Source organism: Pleurodeles waltl, chromosome 1_2 (genome assembly GCF_031143425.1).
Source record: "Pleurodeles waltl isolate 20211129_DDA chromosome 1_2, aPleWal1.hap1.20221129, whole genome shotgun sequence".
In the NCBI taxonomy this organism is placed as follows: domain Eukaryota; kingdom Metazoa; phylum Chordata; class Amphibia; order Caudata; family Salamandridae; genus Pleurodeles; species Pleurodeles waltl.
The window spans coordinates 780,500,945-780,522,701 of NC_090437.1; the positions used below are offsets into that span (position 1 = coordinate 780,500,945).

A 21,757-nucleotide genomic window follows, 5' to 3' on the forward strand; every position below is an offset into this window, starting at 1 on the left:
CGAACAAAACAGTATGTCCTTTGCTGTGACATTTGCCAGCAGATAAAGGGCTCCAATATCAAACGCCCACTGCAGACATCCCTCTTAGTGTCCAATAGGCCACTACAGTGTGTGTACCTGGACCATTGTGGTCCCTTACAGCCTGATGGTGCATACAAATATATTCTAGTCGCTGTAGATTCTTGTTCTAGATTCCTGTGGGTATGGCCACAGCGGCCGGCTGACACCCGGACTGTTATAAAGGACTTGCTGATCTTTATCGGTACATTTCGGTTGCAGCATTCCATTCGGACCAGGGCCCTGCATTTGCCTCTAAGGCATTCAGGGACACCATGGGGACGATGGGTGTTGAACTCCATTAGTCCTCACTGTGCCATCCCGAGGGAAATTTGGTCGTGGAGAGGCGGAATCGTGATCTAAAGCAGTCCTTAACAGCTCGAGTATTAGGTTCAGGCCGCAGTTGGTTACATTACCTATATGGGGTCCAGAGAGCACTGAATAATCTGCCAAGATGGTCCTTTGGGAGACGGACTACATATGAGGTTCTCTTTGTGATACCTATGTATGTCCCAGATCTTGATGACCCTGGTATGGTGGCAGCAGAAACACCATTTGACATAAATGAATGTCTCACTGTTTTACAGGAGCTTCAGCAATTTCATGATGATAAATCATCTGCAAGTGCTGCCACCTTAGGAATAAGGGATTTAGCGAAAACTTCGACTGTCTGTATTCCTAAAGTTGGGGATCTGGTTCATGAGAAGATCGCAGTGAAGAAGGAGTTCGGTCCATCATACAGAGCACCTGTACCAGTCTTCGGAATTCAAGGCACCAGGACTGTCATCTTACCACCACTGTCTGGTTCTAAGACGAACAGATTCATCTCCATTGATGACATCATATTACACCATGTGGCCGATCCTTCACAGTAGACCAAGAGGCCCCTTGGGTGGTTCCCGATCCCATCTCACTACCCAACAGGACATACATCTACATAGTAGAATGAACATCACTACTACAGACTATGCAACAATGTCAACTGCTGTTCCAGACACCTCCTTGACCACGGGGAGGGCGGGAAATTAACTCTTGCTAGTTCCAGTCACTACTTCAGTGACCACCCGGTTCAAGATCTAGCCGTTTTTTACACAAACACATCACAGACTAATGACACTGTCTACCAAGAGCCCCCACGTGAAGTGGACCAAAGTACGGATGGTGCACTGGCTCCTGTGTTTGCAGAGACTGCCTCTGGCTATTTCATTGACATTGTGTCAGTGTGTGGCTCACTTGCAGAAGGACCCCTCCTGATACACGGGGTAACAGGTGCTGCCCAGCTGTCACCTCAGGTGCGACAGTTGTCTCTGCTCAAGGTGCGTCTGAAGGATGAGTCTCCACAACGACATACTGCAGGTGCAGCCAACATGACTGCTGCGCTGGTCAACTCGTCGAGGAGCATGCGAAAAAAAGATCAGAGCTGTGTCTCAGGCTCGTTGTCCTGTATGAAGGTGTGGCTGTTGTGCTCTTCCGTTGTTGGGGGGTTCTGGTACATTATTTTACTCGAAATTGGGCTGCCGTGTTGAAGCTTTGCAGTGGAGAGGAGCATGGAGTGGCTGCATCCTACTCCAGGGTTGACTTGGCCATGCCCCCATAATGTGTTATTAAATTGAAGCAAATAAAGCTAATGATTTGATTACTGAATTACGTATCTATTTTTTTTTAAATGTGCATGTTTTAACAATGTTCACGTTGCCATCAAGTCTTACATTAAGCTTCTCTTCTTTATTGTAATTTTTCATTTTCCTTTCTATCTGACAATCCAACAAGGCTGTGTACATATTCTATCCTCTGTGAAAGAAATAATTTTGTTTGTCATTTTTTTAATGTCTGGAAAGTGATTTCTCTGGTATTAATTTCTTTTTTGTTTTTAATCATTGTTTATTGAAGTGTTCAAAGTTAACAACAGTAACCTATCCCATACATGCAGGAACAAGTGCCAGACACTGCATCACATCCATAACGTGTGCACAGACAATCATGCATAAGGCAAAAACAGTATCCAATAAGCCCCACGTCTACCCCAGGTGTAGTCTCATCAAGATGAGACAAAGCAAATTCAACCATTATAATATATCAACAAAGCTAACCAACATTTCTATAGCTTACATCCTTTTGGTAATCTATGCAATCACTTTAGAATAGGAGTCCTCAGGATATGTCCTTGTGTGTTGCAGCACATATGTTGTTTAGAGGCTTAGATCAAATATACATCAGTTCCTAATAAATATGTCACATCTTTCATCTCTGACACAAGCCTGGGAGGAGGGCCCTGGCCCAAAGAATCACGACTCCTATTTTAGTGAACAATAATGCGTGAACAGTATATTTCCTAACCAGAGGGGGGTCCTCCGCTGTGGTGGAGAAGCGTCACCCCCTGTGAGCAGCAGCCGCTGCAATCCTTTAACAACAAAATGTTAATAACCTGTATTTATATAGTATTGTTGATAAAGGGGCGGGGCCACGGGGATGACAAGGGGGAGTGCGCTATGCACTCCCCTCAGTGCACATGTGTGTTTGGCCGGCTGGCTCAGGCTGGCCAAACACACATGCACACTGTGCTCTCTCCAACCTGGCATTGTGTTGCCGGGCTGGGGAAAGCAGGCACAGGCTCCCAGCCTGCTTGGGAGCACCCATGCTAGACGCTCCGGCCAATCCTAGTGCTGCTTTCATGCAGCGTTAGGATTGGCTGCAGGGCAGGCTGGGAGCCTGTGCCTGCCTGCAGTGACCAGGAAAGAGGAAGGGTGTGGCGGCAGAGCAGGCAAGTTTTTTTTTTTTTGGTGAAATTAAAGGTTTTTGTGTTCCTCCCCCTCGCCCATTCGCCACTCCGCCCCTTTACTACACAGCAAGCCTTGACTGTTCCTAAAGCTGGCTGGAATGTCTTTAATGTAACCCAACAGAGTGAAGAGGTTAGCAGTTGAGATGGCAACTCCAGTTGTTTCTGTCAAGGCCTACATTATCTCAGCCCAGAAGTTAGCAATTGTCAGGCACAGCCATGACAATTGTAGAAACCAGTGTTTTGAGCCCCACATCTAGTGCAATTCGAATTGTTTCAGATCCCCAGCCTGTAGAATGTCAAAGAGAAGCAATATATTGTATGCAAACATTTAACTTGGATCAATCTCTGTTCATAATTAGGAGGGAGGCCCCCAGTCAGAATGTCTACTGCTCATCAGTAATTCACATTTCTAGGTCTGCCGACCATTTCTTTTTGGTGTTCGGAGCGTATACAAGTGCTTCCCTGTGGATTGTAGTGTATAAACGAGATACCAAATGTCTGGATGGTGAGGGGGGTCTATCAGCATTACCAGTGACGTAAGGGAGAGGAAGATAATGCAGGGTTCATGGCTTTTCATGTTTGTCAGAGTCTGAAGTATAGAAGCATGTCAAGAGGGGTGTGAATTCTTGAATGTTGCCAACATGGATAAAATCGTCTGTCAGGTACAAGTCCCCATGCGTGCTTAGCTTTAAATGTAGCAGTTCCGTGGCGGCCTTTGGTTCACTCATAAGGGGTAGTCTAGATTTTTTACAAGAGGAATTCAAGGTGCATACATCTTGTCTACTTGGGCTCTTGGGTCTAACGCTGTCCCTTGTAGTATGTTTTATACTTTTCATCTCAATCGTGGGCTATAATGGGCCTACCGAGTGTAGTGTTAGGTGGGATTGAACTAGCAATGTCAGCCTTGGTAGCACTGTGTGGTTGGAAGGACTTGGGGTGATACTAGAAAGGTGCTAAATGTAAATAAGTGCACAAGTAGTGCAGCTCAAAGCCTGGAGCTGTGATACCTCCCTGGCCAAGTGGAAGAGTTAGTGTTTCCCATCTTAATTGTGTCTGCTTGCCATGCAGAATCACAACCAAATAAAAAATGATTGGCAAGAGGTATAGGGGTATTTATAAACAATTTGATAAACTTGGGAAGAACAACTAGTGTAGCTATGGCCAGCCTTCTGGCCAGAGCAGAAGTAATTTAATCCAGCGCATGATCTGGTCTTCCAGTTTTGCTACAGTTCTTCCATAGTTTGAATGTGCAATAGTTTTATGTCTCTGGTAAGTCATATCCCAAGATACTTAACGAATGAGCTGTGCCATTTCAAATTATTTTTTAAGGGGCACTCAGACAATGAAGAGGTGAGAGTAATACATTTTCAGATTATTGGTGGGATATTTACAGTAAGGTCTTTAACATTTAGAGTGACATCATTAATGTAAAGTGACACTATGATACACCTATCTGTGAAACTGAGGCCCCTCGCCGAATAATGTTGTCTTAGCCTAAGGGGCGATACTTTTCATCCCATTTGCAAATAGTGTGGCGGAGAGTGGATATCCCTGTCTCGTCCCCCTTGATACTTGTAAGGGATCTGAAATCAATCAGTTCTGCCAAATACGTTCTCCGGGATTTTCATAATTGAAGCCTGACTCAGTTAATGAAATTGCTGCTAAAACCATTTGGCCTATTTTCTAAAACAGATCAAGTAATCAAGGACCAGACCCAGTGGGTAACAGGGCGCTTTACAGAGGTCAGATTTTCATGTGATATAAACGATATACAAAATTAAAGATTGAATTGATTGTCAAATTTGATTACAACAGATACAGTTAGGCAGCTATCAGACAATTTCAGATGTACATTTACAGGAATGTTATGAGGGGTTCACGACAGTCGGGTTGATCAGTAAACAAAAAGCGTACATTGGAGAGAGGTTAGCGTAGGTCCCCCTACTTTGAGTTGTATTTTAATCCACTGCGCAGGTCAGCAAAAATGACAAAAACTGCCAAAATCGCCACAAATATCTGAAGGACAAAAATTAAAATAGATTGAAGTGAAGTGTGAACAGAAGTACATTAGTGATGTCTTAAACCCCATGGGCACAGGAAGCTGTATGATTGCTTCGAAAAGAGTTGCCTTGTAAGCTGGTACTAAACCCGGGGAGTCAGGAGGGGGTAAGTGGTAACGTTCACGCTCATTTTCTTCATCTATTTACTGCTAAATGCAATCTGGAGAAATGTAGCCAGACTTCGTTTGTCAAGGGGATTGTGTCATTGATATTCCTTCTTTTTTTCACTACAATAATAATAAAAGTTGGAAAAAGTGATTGTCTCCCCATAACCAGCATCTGCACCTTTTACTTACCATACCTCTTTTTTCTTCTCCACAGTCAAAACTTGCTGTGCGATGTGACCATTGTAGCAGAGGATGTGGAGATTACGGCACATAAAGTTGTTCTAGCTGCCTGCAGTCCTTACTTTCATGCCATGTTTACAGGTAAAATTTGGTCATATTTTTCTGCAACACTTCACTGTAGGTTTACCCTGGGAAAGCATAATAAACACGGGGTATAGATATGAAACTGCAGAAACAGTGGTGGGGGCAATCCGCCCAAAAAGCAAAATGCTCACTCCTTGCAGGTGAACCCAATGCTATTTAACCAATAGCATTCAGCAGTATGTAAATATTAAAGTGAAAAACGTAACATATTATACATACACAAATGGCCATATAATCTTTTTTTTCGTATATATTTTTGTTATTGGTTTAGAAGTTAGTGGCAGAGGTCGTAACTTCCCCTCCCCCCGTGTGATTGGGTTGTTTAATGGAGGTAGGAAGAGGAGATTGTTTGTTTGAAAGCGAGGTCCATGAGAGAGTTCACCTTACACTTTGGTGGCAGCCTTGACTGTAGAAAATGACTGTTTAGAGATGCATTACTTACATCACCATTTTCAGCACAACTAAAACAAAATGGTAGATTTTAGAGCTCTGTCAATATTGTGATAACTATATTGCACTGTTCATTCAGTAAATTTCTGTAATTGTTTTCTCCTGTTGTGTTCCGCCTCTCCCCCTCCACTGCTCGCTTTTCCTGCCATTTTTTCACCGCTGCTCTTTCCCTTCCACTCTCTGCCTCCCAGCGCCCCTTCCTCCTCCCAAGAGGCCGTAGGGTGGGAGCGCAGAAGATGCTTGCAGCGGGTGCTCCCCCAGGACGTTGCCGGCACACCAAAAGCAGCACATCTGCACCTGTCCATGCCTGGACTGCGTCCAGTGCCAGGAACCCTGGTTCTCCTGACACTCATAGGTACACCGCCACCAAGCTCTGAGCCCTGCACCCAAGAGGCCACAACTCCAAGTCCTAACACATTTCTCCTCAATCAACTGTAGGGCCTTTTTTCTGCCGGCACTGTCTTTTTTCCTGAAACAATGGAGCACCTACATGCACAATGACCAGCATCTTACCAACCACGCCTACCATGACTGCTTCAGAACAACTTACTGCATGCTGCTCAACAGAGATCATTCTGCAAGCATGCCACAGAGATCTGGGACACCATCACCTCCCTCACCCTGACGTCTTCTCCCTCACCAAGACCTGACTCAACCCAACATCCGCGCCTGACATCGCCACTCCCGACTGTTATGGGATAGCACACCCGGAACGCATCAACAAACACGGAGGTGAAATCGCCATCATCCACAAATAAAAACCATTCACTGCACCACCGCCACAGATGACACCACCTGATCATGGAGCACCTCAATTTCAAAATCCAAACCGATGACAAAACCACCATCAGAGGCACCCTCTTCTACTGATTCCAGCACCACACCCTAGTTCTGTGACGCCATTCCTGAATTCATCACCCTGCTCACCATTTACTCCAAACACAACATCTTCCTCAGAGACCTCAACTTTCACCTCGAGGACCCTAATGACACCAACACTGGTAACCTCTTTGAAAGCATGAATAACATCAGCCTCACCCAGCTAGTCACTGACCCCACACTATGTAGGACACATGCTCACCCCCATCTTTACTGCCAGTGAAAGATCACCTGGACACAGTCGCCTAGCACCTCTCACTTCCACTGGAACAAAGTGTCAGAGAGCCAGTGGACTGACGCCCTCTACACCCACCTACCACCCTCACACTGCGATCAACCTAGAACAGGCTGTCAAGAATGTCTCCACCTGGATCACTGATTGCGCTGACATAGGTGCCCCTATCAAGCATGCAATCTCAAGACACCGCCAGTTGGTATACCACAGAACTGAGAGCCATGAAACACAACTACAAGCAAATAGAAAGGAAATGGCACACCAGCAAGGAGCCCACAACTGAGCCACCTTCAATTCTTCCCTCAACCAATACCAGCATCTACTATAAAAAATTAAAAGGAGCACCCTAGCGAACCATATCGAAGCCAGCTCTAACTACAGCAAACAAACTCCTCAACATTGTCATATTTCTCCAGCCCGTGAGCCACCAAAAACTACATCACCCTTTCTCAGGAACTCTGGGACACCCTAGTGCACATCTTCCATGACAAGATCTCCGTCAGCTACAAAAACTTCGAACCCCAACCTATGCTGCCAACACCATCAGCCTCCTCGCCCCCACGGATGGCAACCACAATGCAAACTCCGACCACCTGCTCACCACCTGGGATCAGCTCACCACACAAAACACCACAGCCATCATGAACTCCGTCCTCTCAGGAGCACCCACAGACTTCTGTCTCCCCTACATTTTCAACCCCGGGTGCAAGATGATCAACAAAGAGCTCACCGCCAACCTCAATTAATTCATAACTATGGCCACATTCCCAAAGAATGGAAACACGCTGAAGTAAAACTCCTTTTGAAGAAAATATTTGCAGACTCAAGAGCTACCATCCCATCTCTCTGCTCCCCTTTCCTGCCAAAGTCCTTGAAAAGGCCATCAACAGCCAACTCACTGAAAACCTGGAGAACTACAATCTTCTGGACTCCTCCCAATCCATATTCCGCAGCAACCACAGCACCGAAACCACCCTGATTGATGCCACTGACAACATTAGAACCCTCCTCAGCAACATTCAGCACCATATCCCACCACAACCTCAAGAGGCTTCACCACATTGGAATCAGATGGATCACCTCCTTCTCCACTGGAAGAACCCAGAGAATTCACCTACCACCTTTTACCTCAGAACCCAAAACTGTCAGCCTTGGCGTCCCTCAAAGCTCATCCGACAGTGCCAAACTGTTCAACATCAACATGACCCCCTTGGCCAACATCATCAGAAGCCACTAAATGAACATCATATCTCACACAAATGATACTCAGCTTATCCTCTCACTTTCAGAAGACCCCTTCACCATGAGCCCCAACTTCCACAGGTGCATAATGGGCATCACCGACTGGATGAAAAACAATTGCATATTTTTTTATTACCAGGCTCACTGTTTTTTTAATTAAGTTATTGTGTGCAGTGAAGCACAATACAACAGTACAATAAACTAACACTCTCGAAGTTCAAAAATACATAGACTCCTAGTATAGAATAATAAATTGTAGTATGATATAGGAATATTTTATGAATTGGTTACGGAGGTATCTATATCAGTTGTGGAATATTGATGCAGGGTGCATGAAGGTTTTCTATGGATGCGGAACTCCCCCAAGGCCAGTGTATTCCAAATTCTACATAACATGGCTTTTGGAAATGTAGATGCAAATTACCACTATAATTTCGATCACATTGTTCTGCTAAAACCACACTTTCCATAGCTGGGGTTGTGTTGCTCCCTGCCCCGTGAATTGGGAATGGGAATTTACGTTCATAAAATGGTCATTTTGTGAACCTTAGGTTCAACTTGGATTTTACATTCTGTCTTACTGTTACTTAACGCACTCATTACATGTTTTAAAACAGCCCAATATTGGAACGTTACATTCATTAAGCTCTGATTTCGAAAAAGTGGTACTTGTTTAGACCAGAACATCTCAGATCACCGAGTGTTGCTGGTCTTGGAGCCATTACAGGAAGGGAGAAGATTTCACTGTGTCCCAGGGGGACGAGAAAAATAGACGGTGTAACTAGGCCCCAGAGAGAGTGATAATCAATAAAGGGAGATCCATTTGAGCTCAGGTGGAATTTGGGCTGGCTGCTGTTTAATCAGCTGTGGCAGGATGAGCTGACCTATGCCTCATCAGGCCTGTGACTCTCAGGCTTCACTCCGATACTCTGCTGCTGCAGTTCAAGGCTTCTCAAGATATTGGCTGAGGTTGGAAAATGTATGTTAACCGGACCTGGGACAATGGACTACAGTGAAAGGCAAGGGACAGAGGAAAGGAAAACATAAAAAAATCGAGCGGAAAGTAGACTTTCAGAATTAAAAAAAAAATCCCACCTTTCAAAACCATCAGCTTCTATCACAGAGTCAAAAAGAAGAGCAAACATATGGAAACGATTACGTGCAAGCTATATTTGCGTCAGAGATCGTGATGTTTCTAATTTTGGTTCAGTCTCAACGAGAATCATTGCTCGTGCTTTATCAGATGTTGCTGTGAATTTCTGTGAACATCCGTCACAGCCTATTGTCCTGGTTGTTTGATTGCATGTTCCACACAGTCCGTGGGCTCCAACAGCACTCTGTGAAATAACACAACTTAGCTGGCATTTAGCGGAAGAACCCGTTTTTGGGCCCCTCTAGACTCTCCTGGCCAGAAACCGATAAAATAAACTCTTATTATATGCTTTTACTTTTATTCCACCCCATATTTAAAGCACATACCATGTTGTGCATTATATCATGTGTTTGCAGAGATACGTCTTTGTGGCATCCTCCCCAGCCCAGGAGCATGTAAATGAAGAGGCCACACACGAAGCTCTGCACCAGACGTCTTTATTCTTCAACATACATTGCGTCATAACTTTTATAACCACACCTCCCATCCGATTATGGAATTTCTGTCTGCAGTCCACCCAGTACCTTGAGGGCTCTACTGCGTATGACGTCATAGACACTACATCTTCCCTTTTGTTAAATAGAAAGCATAAAGAACATTTGCATCATATTTCCTCAATGAGTCGCCCAGGCGCTCACACTGATCGGGTGGTATGATGTAGTTGAGATACACTGTCATCATGCATCGATGACATAGGCTCAGACGTACAATCTGGATGTTCAAGCGGAGTCACCTTGCTTGTGATCTCAGGAGCTGATGTACATTGAGGTAGGTGTTTCAAGTGTGATGAGTCCCTTATGATGGATTTTCCATGACAATGCTCTGTCATCATGTGTCCTTTGCATGTCATGACCCTCAAAAGATCAACAGCAAACATAATATCTGTTTTCAGCTTTGGTTTGTTTTTAACTACTACCAAGTCCCCTTTCTCAAAGATTGTTTCCCGCACACGTCAGCATATTTTTTCATTTTGCACTTTTGAGAAGTATCAGTGACACAAACCTTATCGGCATTCATCGATCGGTCCAATGTCCATTGTGGTGGCAGGGCTCTCGCCAGTTGTGGAGTGAGGAGTTGATCAATAGGCGCAAAGTGTGTGGCACATGGTTTGATTCGGATCCACTCCCTCCTTCAACACTCGCTGAATTACCCTCTTGAGGGTGCCCAGGAATCGTTCAACAACACCGTTGGCTTGAGGCCAGAGAGGTGTGCTTTTTTGATGCTTAACGTTGAGTTGACCAAGAAACTCCTTGCATTTTTTGCTTTTGAAAGGTGGGCTATTGTCAGATTTCAGAATTGCTGGGATGCACATGGTGCAAAGATGTCATCAGGCGGCTCAGTGAGTTTATCATGGGTAGTCGATGATAAGTCTTCCACCAAACGAAAACAGGAGTATTCTTCAATGACTACCATGAGATTTCCATTTTCTGGAGGCTCAAAGAAATCGACTGCAATTCTCTCGAAGGCATGCACAGGAAGGTCAGACATTGTCATTGGATGCTGCGTCACCTTGGGAGGAAAGGAGATACAAAGATGGCATGCTTTTAGCTCTCTCTCAACTTGTTCATCTAGGTGGGGGAACCACACTCAGGCCCTCATTCTGACCTTGGCGGGCGGCGGAGGCCGCCCGCCAAAGTCCCGCCGTCAGGTTACCGTTCCGCGGTCGAAAGACCGCGGCGGTAATTCTGACTTTCCCGCTGGGCTGGCGGGCGGTCTCCTTCAGACCGCCAGCCAGCCCAGCGGGAAAGAGGCTTCCACGATGAAGCCGGCTCGGAATCGAGCCGGCGGAGTGGAAGCTGTGCGACGGGTGCAGTTGCACCCGTCGCGTATTTCACTGTCTGCGCAGCAGACAGTGAAATACATTTAGGGGCCCTCTTACGGGGGCCCCTGCAATGCCCATGCCAGTGGCATGGGCACTGCAGGGGCCCCCAGGGGCCCCGCGACCCCCCCTACCGCCATCCGGATCTCGGCGGTCCGACCGCCGGGATCTGGATGGCGGTAGGGGGGGTCAGAATCCCCGCGGCGGTGCAGCAAGCTGCGCCGCCGCGGAGGATTCAATGGGGCCGCGGTACACTGGCGGGACCCCGCCAGTGGTGCCGGTCCGACCGCGGCTTTACCGCCGCGGTCGGAATCCCCATTGAAGCACCGCCGACTTGTCGGCGGTGCTCCCGCGGTCCTCCGCCCTGGCGGTCAAAGACCGCCAGGGTCAGAATGAGGGCCTCAGTCTCTTAGAACTCTTTTGGTGGCTACTGTGCCATAATGTTTTTCATTGGCTAGCTCAATGGCTTGCTTTTCAACTTCTCAGAATTGGCAATTTTCGAGACTCTCAAAATGGTATCCTCTTGGGTGATGGATAGCTCATCTGTACATTTTGAATTTTTGGAGTTCAACATCAGGAAAAGGTTGAATACCTGTCCTACATGATTGCGTTGTAATTAGGTCTTTGAGGATATGCATGTCTTTTTCTGCTTTGGTAGCAGCAGTAATCTGTTCAATGGATAGAACTGCTGGTGAGCTATACCCACACAATGAAGTTGAGATACTTGACAGCTGCTTTGGATGTCAAACTGTTGTGATGTAACAGCTTTCGTGGTAAGTAGTCTGCGGGGTTTTTGTCTTTCCCCAGCTCATGTACAATCATGTAGTGATACTCTTGCCATTGCAACCCCTACCTCTGGATGCGAAGAGGCATCTTATCTTTCGGGTTTCTAAATATAGTGAGCAACGTTTGGTGGTATGTGATGACAGTGAAATGTTTTCCATCTAAAAATACATAAAAATATTTGCAGGCTCACACTATGGCCAGACTCTCCTTCTCCAGATGAGAGCATGCACGTTCTGTTTCAGACAGGCTTTTGCTGGCATAGTCCACAATGTGTCTCTGTACATTCGGATGGCCATTGTATTGAGCAAGGATGGTCCCAAGCCTTACCAGGCTCTCAGCTACTGTGATCTCAAGATATAACTTAGGGTCAAAATAGGCCATTTCAGTTGCATGTTTTATTTCTTTAAAACTGTGAGCGCATTCAAGAGAACACTGGAATGGGACATTCTGCTTCAAGTCTCTCAAGGGGGCACTCACTGTAGCAAGTCTGGAATGTACTTTGAACAATAACTGGCCATGACTACAAATGATTGTAGCATAGTTACATCTTGTGGTGGGCAAGAAGTTGACAGTGCTTGCACCTAAACCGGGTCAGGGATCATTTCCTCATCACAGAGTATGTGCCCAAAGAATTTAAGTTTGGTTTTGTGAACCTCACACTTTGCTACATTTAGAGTGAGACCTGCATCAGCAAGTAATTGACACACTTATGTAGGGGTCTTGTCAGGCTCCTTTTGTGTTGCTGCAAATACCAGTATGTCATCACTGCAATTGAAAGCATGTATAACAAGTTGAATAATTCAACAAATGACATCCTGAAGTTTCTCTGCAGCCGAGGATACTCCAAAACTCAGTCTTTTGTATCTGAACAAACCAACATAAGTCGCAAAATGAGTAATGTACTTACAATTCTCTTCCAGCTCGAGTTGATGATATTCTTTGTTCAGGTCAAGATGGGATTTTAGCTCCTTTCAGCTGCATGATCATGCCTGCTATATGGGGTTCAGGAATGTCTTTCTCTCTTGATTGCTTTGTTGGCCTGGCACATATCAACATAAATGCACACTGCACCTCCACTGTCCTTTTTTGGACCCACAACTATGGGCAAAACCCATAACATAGGACTGTTCAAGCGTTCACTGATGTCATGCTTCAACAGTGTTTCTCTTCCTCCTCAATGGATGCTTGTAAGTGAAAAGCAACTCTGTTGTGCCATTGGGCAACTGGGTGATTGTCTTTATTAATATGAAATTGTACTTTCATTTTTTTGAGTCTTTCTAGCTATTAAACAATGACGGGAACTGACTTACCATTTCAGCCTGAGCATGGATGTTGTACTTGAGAAATATCAGTCCCATGTCATCAGCAGTACCAAAGCTAATCATGCACTAGGCGACGTTCTTTGAAGGACGTGAATTGGCACTTGCACTGATGTCATTTTGTGCCACAGCATTGTTGTAAATGAACCGTGGCTTTGTAACGGTTGAGAAGCAGCCACATGCATACCTTCGTGTTTGATGGAGTACAGGCTGCTGAACTTTTCTACGGGCATGATGTTAATTGACGCACCACTGACTATAATGAAGGTTTTGGGGCAACCGTTCACATTTAATGTAATTTTAGGACAATGTCCAAATGAATTGTTGCTTCATTTGGTGGTTCTCTTTTGACTTTTGATCTCTGCAAGCAGCTAATCCTACATGTGCATGTCGTTCTTTAGTCGATATCATCAATGCACATCCGTCTTCTTTGCTAGTGCTTGGCAATAACGTTGAAGAGCCCATATATGATAAATTTGATGACAAACAACTATGCTTGGTTTCTACAGATGTTGCCTTTTGGCCCTGTGAGTGTGGCAAAAATGCTTCTGGAACCTTCTGGCGTCCATTTTCTCTTCTCGCTGTGATGCATTTGATTTCTCTTTTCCTTTGCAGACTATTATTAAGTGTTTTGTTTCCTGCAGCCTTTGCATGTCTGTCTTATAGCTGGACACTTGTCTTCATGGGGAAATGAAAGCCCGCACCAGAGGCATAACTTTTTCTTCTTTGAAGACATCAAATTGTTTTTATCTATTTTGTGCTTTTGCTTGCTTTTCATGATCAACGCTGATTCATTACACGCTGTTCCTGCTGCCAGATCAGCAGCTTGTCGATCTGCTCGTTCTTCTGCCCTTGCAGCCATTGCATTTTCTGTAAACTTAGTGGCTTTCTCAACATTCATCTTCTAAAGGAATCTGAAAGGCAGCCATCAATGACTCAGAGGTGCATGGCTTTCTCATCATTAAGGTCACAGAACTTACAGTGTTTGAGAATTGTATCAAGTCTCATCCATCGTTTCACCAGCTTATTGTCCTGCTTGGTTGAAAATGTACCTATTGTAGTTGAAGTTCGGCATCAGATTTAACTTGGCATTCAAAGCTTTTGGTATAATGTTGCATCAGCTTGTGAGACTTTATTTTGCTCTTTTTCCACTCCATCACTGTCAAGGTTTTTCAAACATTTAATGATTTTCTTATCATCTTTTTCTCCCAGCACATCTATGAAGTTATCAAATGTTTCAATCCATGCAGTCCATTTGGCACCAATATTCAATTTCTTCATGGTCTCAGACAAATGTGGTGGCTTCAAGAATGTAGCCACATCACACTTTGCATTTCCTTCTGTTGCAATTAAGAGCACTTACTGTTCTGTCGGCGTTCTTTTCACAAAGCAGGCCTGACAAACTCTCCACGCAGCACCCCATTGCTTGGGCCTGATCGACACACTCAATTTTTGCGGTCGTACAGCACTCACTTGTGCGGGTGAATAAGTTTCTGTTTTCGTACCTGGTCGTCACTGCCTTTAGCATGTGCTTCGTATTGATGATGGCTCTATGTTATGGCGCAGTGTAGTATATCTTCTTCTAGCCTTACCAACAGGTTTTGGTAGGTTCTTCAAATGTGCTCCTCTGCAGGGCCTTCAACTTCTTTGATGGCTGCGTATGGGTGGTATTAGGGCTTTGACTCCACATTGCAGACCACTCTGCATCGATTTGAAGCACACGTGGAATGCACAAGTAGTTTGCTGCACCTTTGCAAACTCTCAGGTCGAGCAGCGTTGTTTTTTCTGGGCATGTATCCCCTTCTTGTCGCCAGTTGTAGCATCCTTCCCAGCCCAGGAACATGTAAATGAATGCACCACACATGGAGCTCTGTTACAGATGTCTTTCTTCTTCAACTTACTATTGCATTCTGCACACATTGAGTCTTAACTTCTATAACCACACCTTAGTACCTCCCATCCGATTACGGAATTCATGTCTAGAGTCCACACAGGACCATAAGGGCCCTAGCTGCATGATGTAAAAGACACCACAGCCTTTTCTCTGAAAATAACATGTTTTATTGATTGCAGTGCAGTATGAAATATGAACAGCAACTCAGTGCAAACTTTGTTTCTATGTAGTTTATGAAGTCAGAGGTTTAGAGCTTTCTTGCACTCTATATGTCAGGTTTCATCTGTAACCAACATGTTTCATTGTTTTATTTTAGCAAATAAACCACGCTTTCAAATTTTGACTCATAGATTCCAGTCTTTTGAAACTAGCACGTTTTATTAGGTATTTTAAGAGAATGTCTTAAAACACCAACTAAAAATGCAATTTTTATGACACTATTTTCAATGGAGTCATGGTAACATGTTTTCTTGGAAGCATAAAAATCCAATTGCTAAATTTTGAAAGACCCGTTTTACCAGTTCTGTTTTTAGGTATTACTTCTAAAGCGGTATTAGTTCCTTCTCCATAGGCTCACAGTAGTACCTTGAAGATAGTGGAGGACATCACTTACTGAAAGCGCTTAATTTCTATATATTTAGCCACCTACTCTTGCTGCCATCTTGTAAACACTAGTTTTTTTTTTCAACGTAATGATTGGTGCATTTTATTTGCTGAATCTATAAAATGATGTAGACCTGAGAGAGGCAATGGAGTTTGGAATAAGGACTACATTATTGCAGACGTTGTGTAACACAAACAGCAGTGGCCTCGTGCCAGAGCTAGACCAGGTGTATAAAACACCATAATGAGAGCAAGAAATGGATGCAAAGTTAGGACACTTGAGAGAAAGACGTGGGTTCTAACGGCAAAATATCAGGAAGTGTATGTACATATATGGCATTTCTATAATGTGGAGCACTGTGCATGGTCAAGTAGTCAACTAATAAAGACAACTAGTAATAGGAGAGGAAGCTGAGTTGTGCATGTTTAATGTATTGTAATATAGTCATCTTTAAAGAAATGAGTTTTCAACTCTGTCCTAAATTGGAGGAGTGTTGGGGCAGTTATAGTGAATGCAGGGATATTGTTCCAGATCCTGAGTGCATAGATTGAAAAGGCTTGCTTTCTTATTTCTTTCTTTACACTCCTTAGTCTGCAGCCTGATGCTGTATTGGCTGCAGGTGTGCCGAGAACCACCAGAAATGGTGGGCTCATCTGACAGATAGGCAGGGGTGCTGGTTGCAATGGCTTTGTAAATGATGCAGCTGATTTTGAAGATGATGCAGGCTGGCAAGGTGATGCAAATGAGTGATGATGCATCAGTGCTGGAGTGATGTGATCACATTCCTTCAGGACCTGGATGAGATGTGTTGCTGCTTGTAGGATGCTCCTAAGGAGTGCCAGTGTGGAGTCTGGGGGGCTATGGAGTAGGTTATTACCACAATACAGATGCAAGAGTACAAGGTATTGAACAATAGTTCTAAAGTTGCTTTCCGTAAGAAATGGTTTGATTTTCTTTTGAGGAGAGAACGGTACCAGGCTGCCCTGGCTTATTTGGAGTATGTTCCCTAAGGATGAGGTTTTTGTCCACTGTGAACCCAAGTGAGTTGGAACTCAATGAAAGTTTGGTTTTGAAGCCACCAAGGTTCATGTCATTGAGCTAGATTTGTATTGTATCATGTTTTTTGTTCTTGGCAAATAACAGGAATTCTGTCTTGGACTGGCTGAGCTTCAGATAGGCTCTGGACATCCATGTCTGGATGATGTGCAAACAGTAAATTAGGCATTGGATATTCATATCAGAGTAGACTTTCAAGTACAGTTGTGTATCATTGGCATATTGGCGAATCCAGACAATGTTATCTGTGAGTAGAGCACCAAGCGGCTCCATGCAAAGGTTAAGAATGATAGGAAACAGTATGGAACCCTAGGGGACCCCACATGTGATAGAGTTAATTTATGACTTGGAGGTGCCTAAATGAACAAACTGGTGTCAGCTGGAAAGGTAGGAATACAGCCAGTAAAGGACATTGCCAAAAAATCCTATTCAAGACTCAAGGATGCATGTGACGGTGGGGTGGTCAGCTGTGCTGAAGGTAGCTAAGATGTCCAGTATTATCAGGAAGCATTCATCATCTTCATCTGTGGCCTAGAGGGCATTGTCTCTTATGTGTAAGATAGTGGTGTGCATGCTCCAGCGTAATCTGAAGCCAGGTATGTAGTTGTGCAGGAAATGGTTAGCATTGATGTGATCTTAAGAGTTGAATATAGACTGCTTTTTCAATGATTTTGCCAATGACCAGTAGGTCACTAATGGGCTGGTAGTTGGCAAGCTCATCAGGGTCTAGTGTAGGAGTGGGAGGATCAGGCCTATCCAGAGATCCTCTGGGTAGAGGCTTTTTCTGAGGGAGGCATTGACAATGGTATGTAGGGGTAAGAGCATCTCCAGAGAGAGATTTGATAAAGGATGATGTTAAGACATCATCTTCATAAGAAGTGGCTTTGGGGGAGTGGAGTATGTCAGCAAGATCTGGGAGAAAAATGGCTTTGAAAGCTGACCACCTCAGGTTTATATGGGAAGGGATGGGTGTAGAGATGAAGAAGGCTCGGTGTTGTCAATGTGCTGTAGGGTTTTCTGGATTTTTTCACTGAAGTAGAGATGCAATTTCACTTTTTTGTGGAGTGAGGCATAGGTGGGTCTGGTAAAAGGTTGATGCAGTGCTTGGTTGTCTTTTGTCTTGAACATTATTTTGTTTCAGTTGGAGGCTTCATTGACTGTTTGGTATTTTACTGGCTTTGGCTGATGTGATGAGCTTTCTGCGTGTCGGACAGATGGTCTTCAGTATCAAGACTTCCTCTAGAGTGATAGTTTTTTCCCATTTTCTTTGCTGTCTGTGGGTGTATTGTTTATTGTTAGAAAAGTCTTTAGAGTACCAGGAAGCTGAAGGCTTTGGCTTGTTGTGGCAGTCTTGGGTTTTTAATTGAGGTATGGATAGTTCACATAACTTTACAGAAAAGTTTTGAAGTTGTTTAGGATGTTGGCTTCTGACTTTGAGCTGGTAGGGTGAGAGACGAGGTCAAGCAATAGGTTCTCTCTGAGAAGTATTTGAAAACCTGAAAGCTTGGTCTTCTCTTTTGTGTAGCTGTTTGTTTGTTAGTGCTCTGAGTAGGGAGATAGAGATGTCAAAGTGATTGGTCCAGTCCAGGGGTATGCACTGGACTTAGATAAAGAAGTAAATCACTACTGGTCAGACTTGGTGTGAAGCACAAAGTCTGCTTCATGTATTTTAATTTCACTTGTCTTTAGGGATTTTTTAAGTTAGACTGGATTGCTGTAATTGATCCCGGAATTTCAGCAAGAACGAGTTTATCTTTTGGATATGGAAGTTGGGCTAGTGTGATTACTCTGAAAGTTAAGCAGCATATTTTGAAATTAATATGGTCTACAAGTGGGAGCCAATTGAGTTTCATCAGTAGAGTAATATGTGGTCAGAATATGTAATTAAAGCATTTCAACAATTACAATTTTGATAGTTCAAGTGACAATGTTTAGGTCATTGCAATTAACAGGCTGATATGAGCATCTAGATTCCTGGGGAAAGTTGCAGCAGTGTCCATTGCAGCTTGTGTGGTGTAGTTCTGCTCAAGAGGTTGATCACATCATGGGATCATGTAGCTTAGGTGGTTTCCATAAAGTGAAGTCTGCTAGAAGCTCTGAGGTGAGGGGTACAGTACTGTTAGTGAGGTCTAATCATGTCTGTGAAGGCAAATCATTTCTGTGGACTAAAAAGCTCCCTACCGCTTTGTTAGACCTAAAAGCTCTTGGCATGGTTTCCCTGTACTTTTTGCTTCTGACCCCCTGTTTTTGGATCCTGTGCTGTAATTTGTTTTAGCTGGTTTTGATACTCTGGGTACTTTATCACTGCTAATCAGTGCTAAAGTGAAAGTGTTGTCTGTCTAAATTGTATTGGTGATTGGTTACCCATGATTGGCATATTTGATTTACTAGTACGTCCCCAGTAGAGTGTACTAGAGGTGCCCAGGGCCTGTAAATCAAATGCTACTCATGGGCCTGCAGCACTGATGGTGCCACCCACATGAATAGCCCTGTAAACATGTCTCAGACCTGCCACTGCAGTGTCTGGGTGTACAGTTTTAAACTGCCAATCCTACCTGGCAAGTGCACCCATTTGTCAAGCCCAAACTTTCCATTTTACTACATGCAAGTCATCCCTAACGTATGCCCAAGGTATCCCCACAGGCAGGGTACAGTGTATTTAAAAGGTAGGTACTGTTGTGTTCTACGTGTCCTGAGAGTGAAATTCTGCCAAATTCAGTTTTCACTATTGCAAGGCCAATCTCTCTCATATATTAACATGGGGACTGCCTTTAAATATCTTTTAAGTGCAGTTTCCCATTGGGAGCAGATAGAGATCTGGAGTTTGGAGGTCTCTGAACTCACAATTTAAAAATACATCTTTTGGTAGAGTTGTTTTTTTAGATTGTCTGTTTGAATATGCCACTTTTAGAAAGTGGGCATTTTCTTGATTAACCATTCTGTGCCTCTGCCTGCCTGTGAAATCCATATCTGGGTCAGACTGACAATTGGGCTGTTTGTGAATTCCCACTAGACAGTGACACAAAGGGAGCGGGAAGTGTTCTGCCTATCCGGATGAGTCTCCTAGGCTAGAGTGGGGAGGGAGGAGCGGACACTTAAACGTGAAAGGGCTGTGCCTGTCCACACGCAATGCAGACTCCAACCCCCTGGTGTGTGTCTGGGGCCAGGCCTGGGCAAGGCAAGATCTTGTGAACGACAGAAACTTTCCTTTGAAGTTTGCCTACTTCAAAGGCAGAAATGAGTATACATAGTGGACCCAAAACTCCAGAATTTCAGATTACTTCTGGATCAAGAGGAGCCTCTGTCAAGGAGAAGATCTTGATGCTTGAGGAGGTTCTGCCACTCTGCCTGTTGCTTTGTTGTGCTGGCGTGCTGCTGCTTCCTCTGCCTAAAGAGGGAAAGAACTGGACTTTTCTTTCTGAAATCCTACTTGTGTCATTTCTCCAAGGGCTTGGACTGAGCTTGCCCCCTGTTCCGAAGTCTCAGGGACATCAAAGACTTCATCTGTCAGTGCTTGGGCTCTTCTGCTGGGAGTCTTGACTTGCTAAGTGGTGCCAAATCCAGTCCCTGGGCCCTTAGAAGTCGAAGCTGGTAACCTGTGGGGGAAAATCCATGCAGAGCTGTGTGCACGCCAGAAAAAATCGATGGTTGGCCCGTCCTGTGGCTGAAAATTCAACGCAGCACCTGCCTCGCAGCTGGAGAAATGATGCAGTGCCTGTTCTCACTTTGGACTCTGTGCACAGCTAGTTGGAAATTTCCACACACGAATCCTGGGCATCAAAGTCTTCAACATCCCGGCACGGACCCGAGGCTTCACACCCGGAATCGACACACGGCCTCCCTTGCGAGAAAGAAATTGATGCACAGCCCACCGTGCGAGTAAAGAATCAATGCACAGCCTCACTTGTGAGTAAGGAATCGGCACATCGCTTGCCTTTCTGACGCACCATCGACCTTGCAGCTTTATTTTGGACGCATACCAGGCACTTTGTGCTAAAATAACCCATCCTTTGATTTCTATGAATTCAGACTCTTTTTATTTTTACAAATCCATATCTTTGCTTGTGTATGGTGGATTTTTGTTGTTTTGGTCTTGTGTAGTTTAGATAAATATTGGCTGTTTTTCTAAACTGGTGTGGGGTCCTTTCGTGGTGTTTTCACTGTGTTACTGTGTTTGTTTTGTACAAATACTTTACACATTGCCTCTGAGATAAGCCTGACTGACTGTGTCAAGCTACCAAGGGAGTAAGCAGGGGTTATCTGAGCTGTGTAGCTCCCTTACCCTGAGAAGAGTGAGGGTCCCTGCTTAGACAGAGTGCAAACTGAATGCCAACTAGATACCCCATTTCTAACACACGTATAGTACAGACTGTTAGCTGCAATGATATCTGTGAATTGCCACTGCGGCTTCAAGATTATGGCCCTCATTCTGACCTTGGCGGTCTTTTCGCAAGACCGCCGAGTTACCGCCGCGGTGAAGACCGCCGACCGCGGCGGTGTGCCGCTGTGCGCATTCTGACCGCTGGGAGCGTTCCGCCGGAAAACCGCCAGCAGCCACACTGGCGGTCGGCGGGAAAGTGGAGACTGGTCAACCTCCACCGCCACGCCAGCAGAACACCGCCCACAGAATTACGACCCACATTTCTGTGTGGCGGTCTTCTGTTGGCGGTCTTCTGTTGGCGGTCACGTCCCTATGGCTCCCGTCGCCTCCCGGAGGACCAACGCACAAGGTAAGTTGATCGTCCGTGAGGGGAGGGGGTGGGGGGGTGTTGTGTGATGTGTGCGTGCATGGGGGTGTGCGTGGGAGTGTGTAGAGGGGTGCTGTTGTGTCTATGGGTAATGTGTGCTGTTCGGCAGGTGCGCATGTCGGCATGTATGTGTGCGGGTATGTGTCCCCGTTGTGTATGTGTGTGTAGGGGGTGTGTATATGTGCATGTTGGGGGTGTGTGCATGTCGGGGTACATGTATGTGCATGTCGGGGTGGGGGTGGGGA

General features: G+C 44.9%; 1 protein-coding gene across 1 annotated transcript in view; it reads left to right on the forward strand.

Annotated features, from left to right (window-relative positions):
- KLHL2 (kelch like family member 2) overlaps positions 1-21,757 on the forward strand; it is a 382,747-nt gene that overhangs the window by 94,270 nt on the left and 266,720 nt on the right. The window contains exon 3 of the mRNA XM_069243918.1: positions 5,218-5,324. Within this exon, the coding sequence (XP_069100019.1) occupies positions 5,218-5,324 (107 nt within the window). The remainder of the gene's footprint in view (positions 1-5,217; positions 5,325-21,757) is intronic.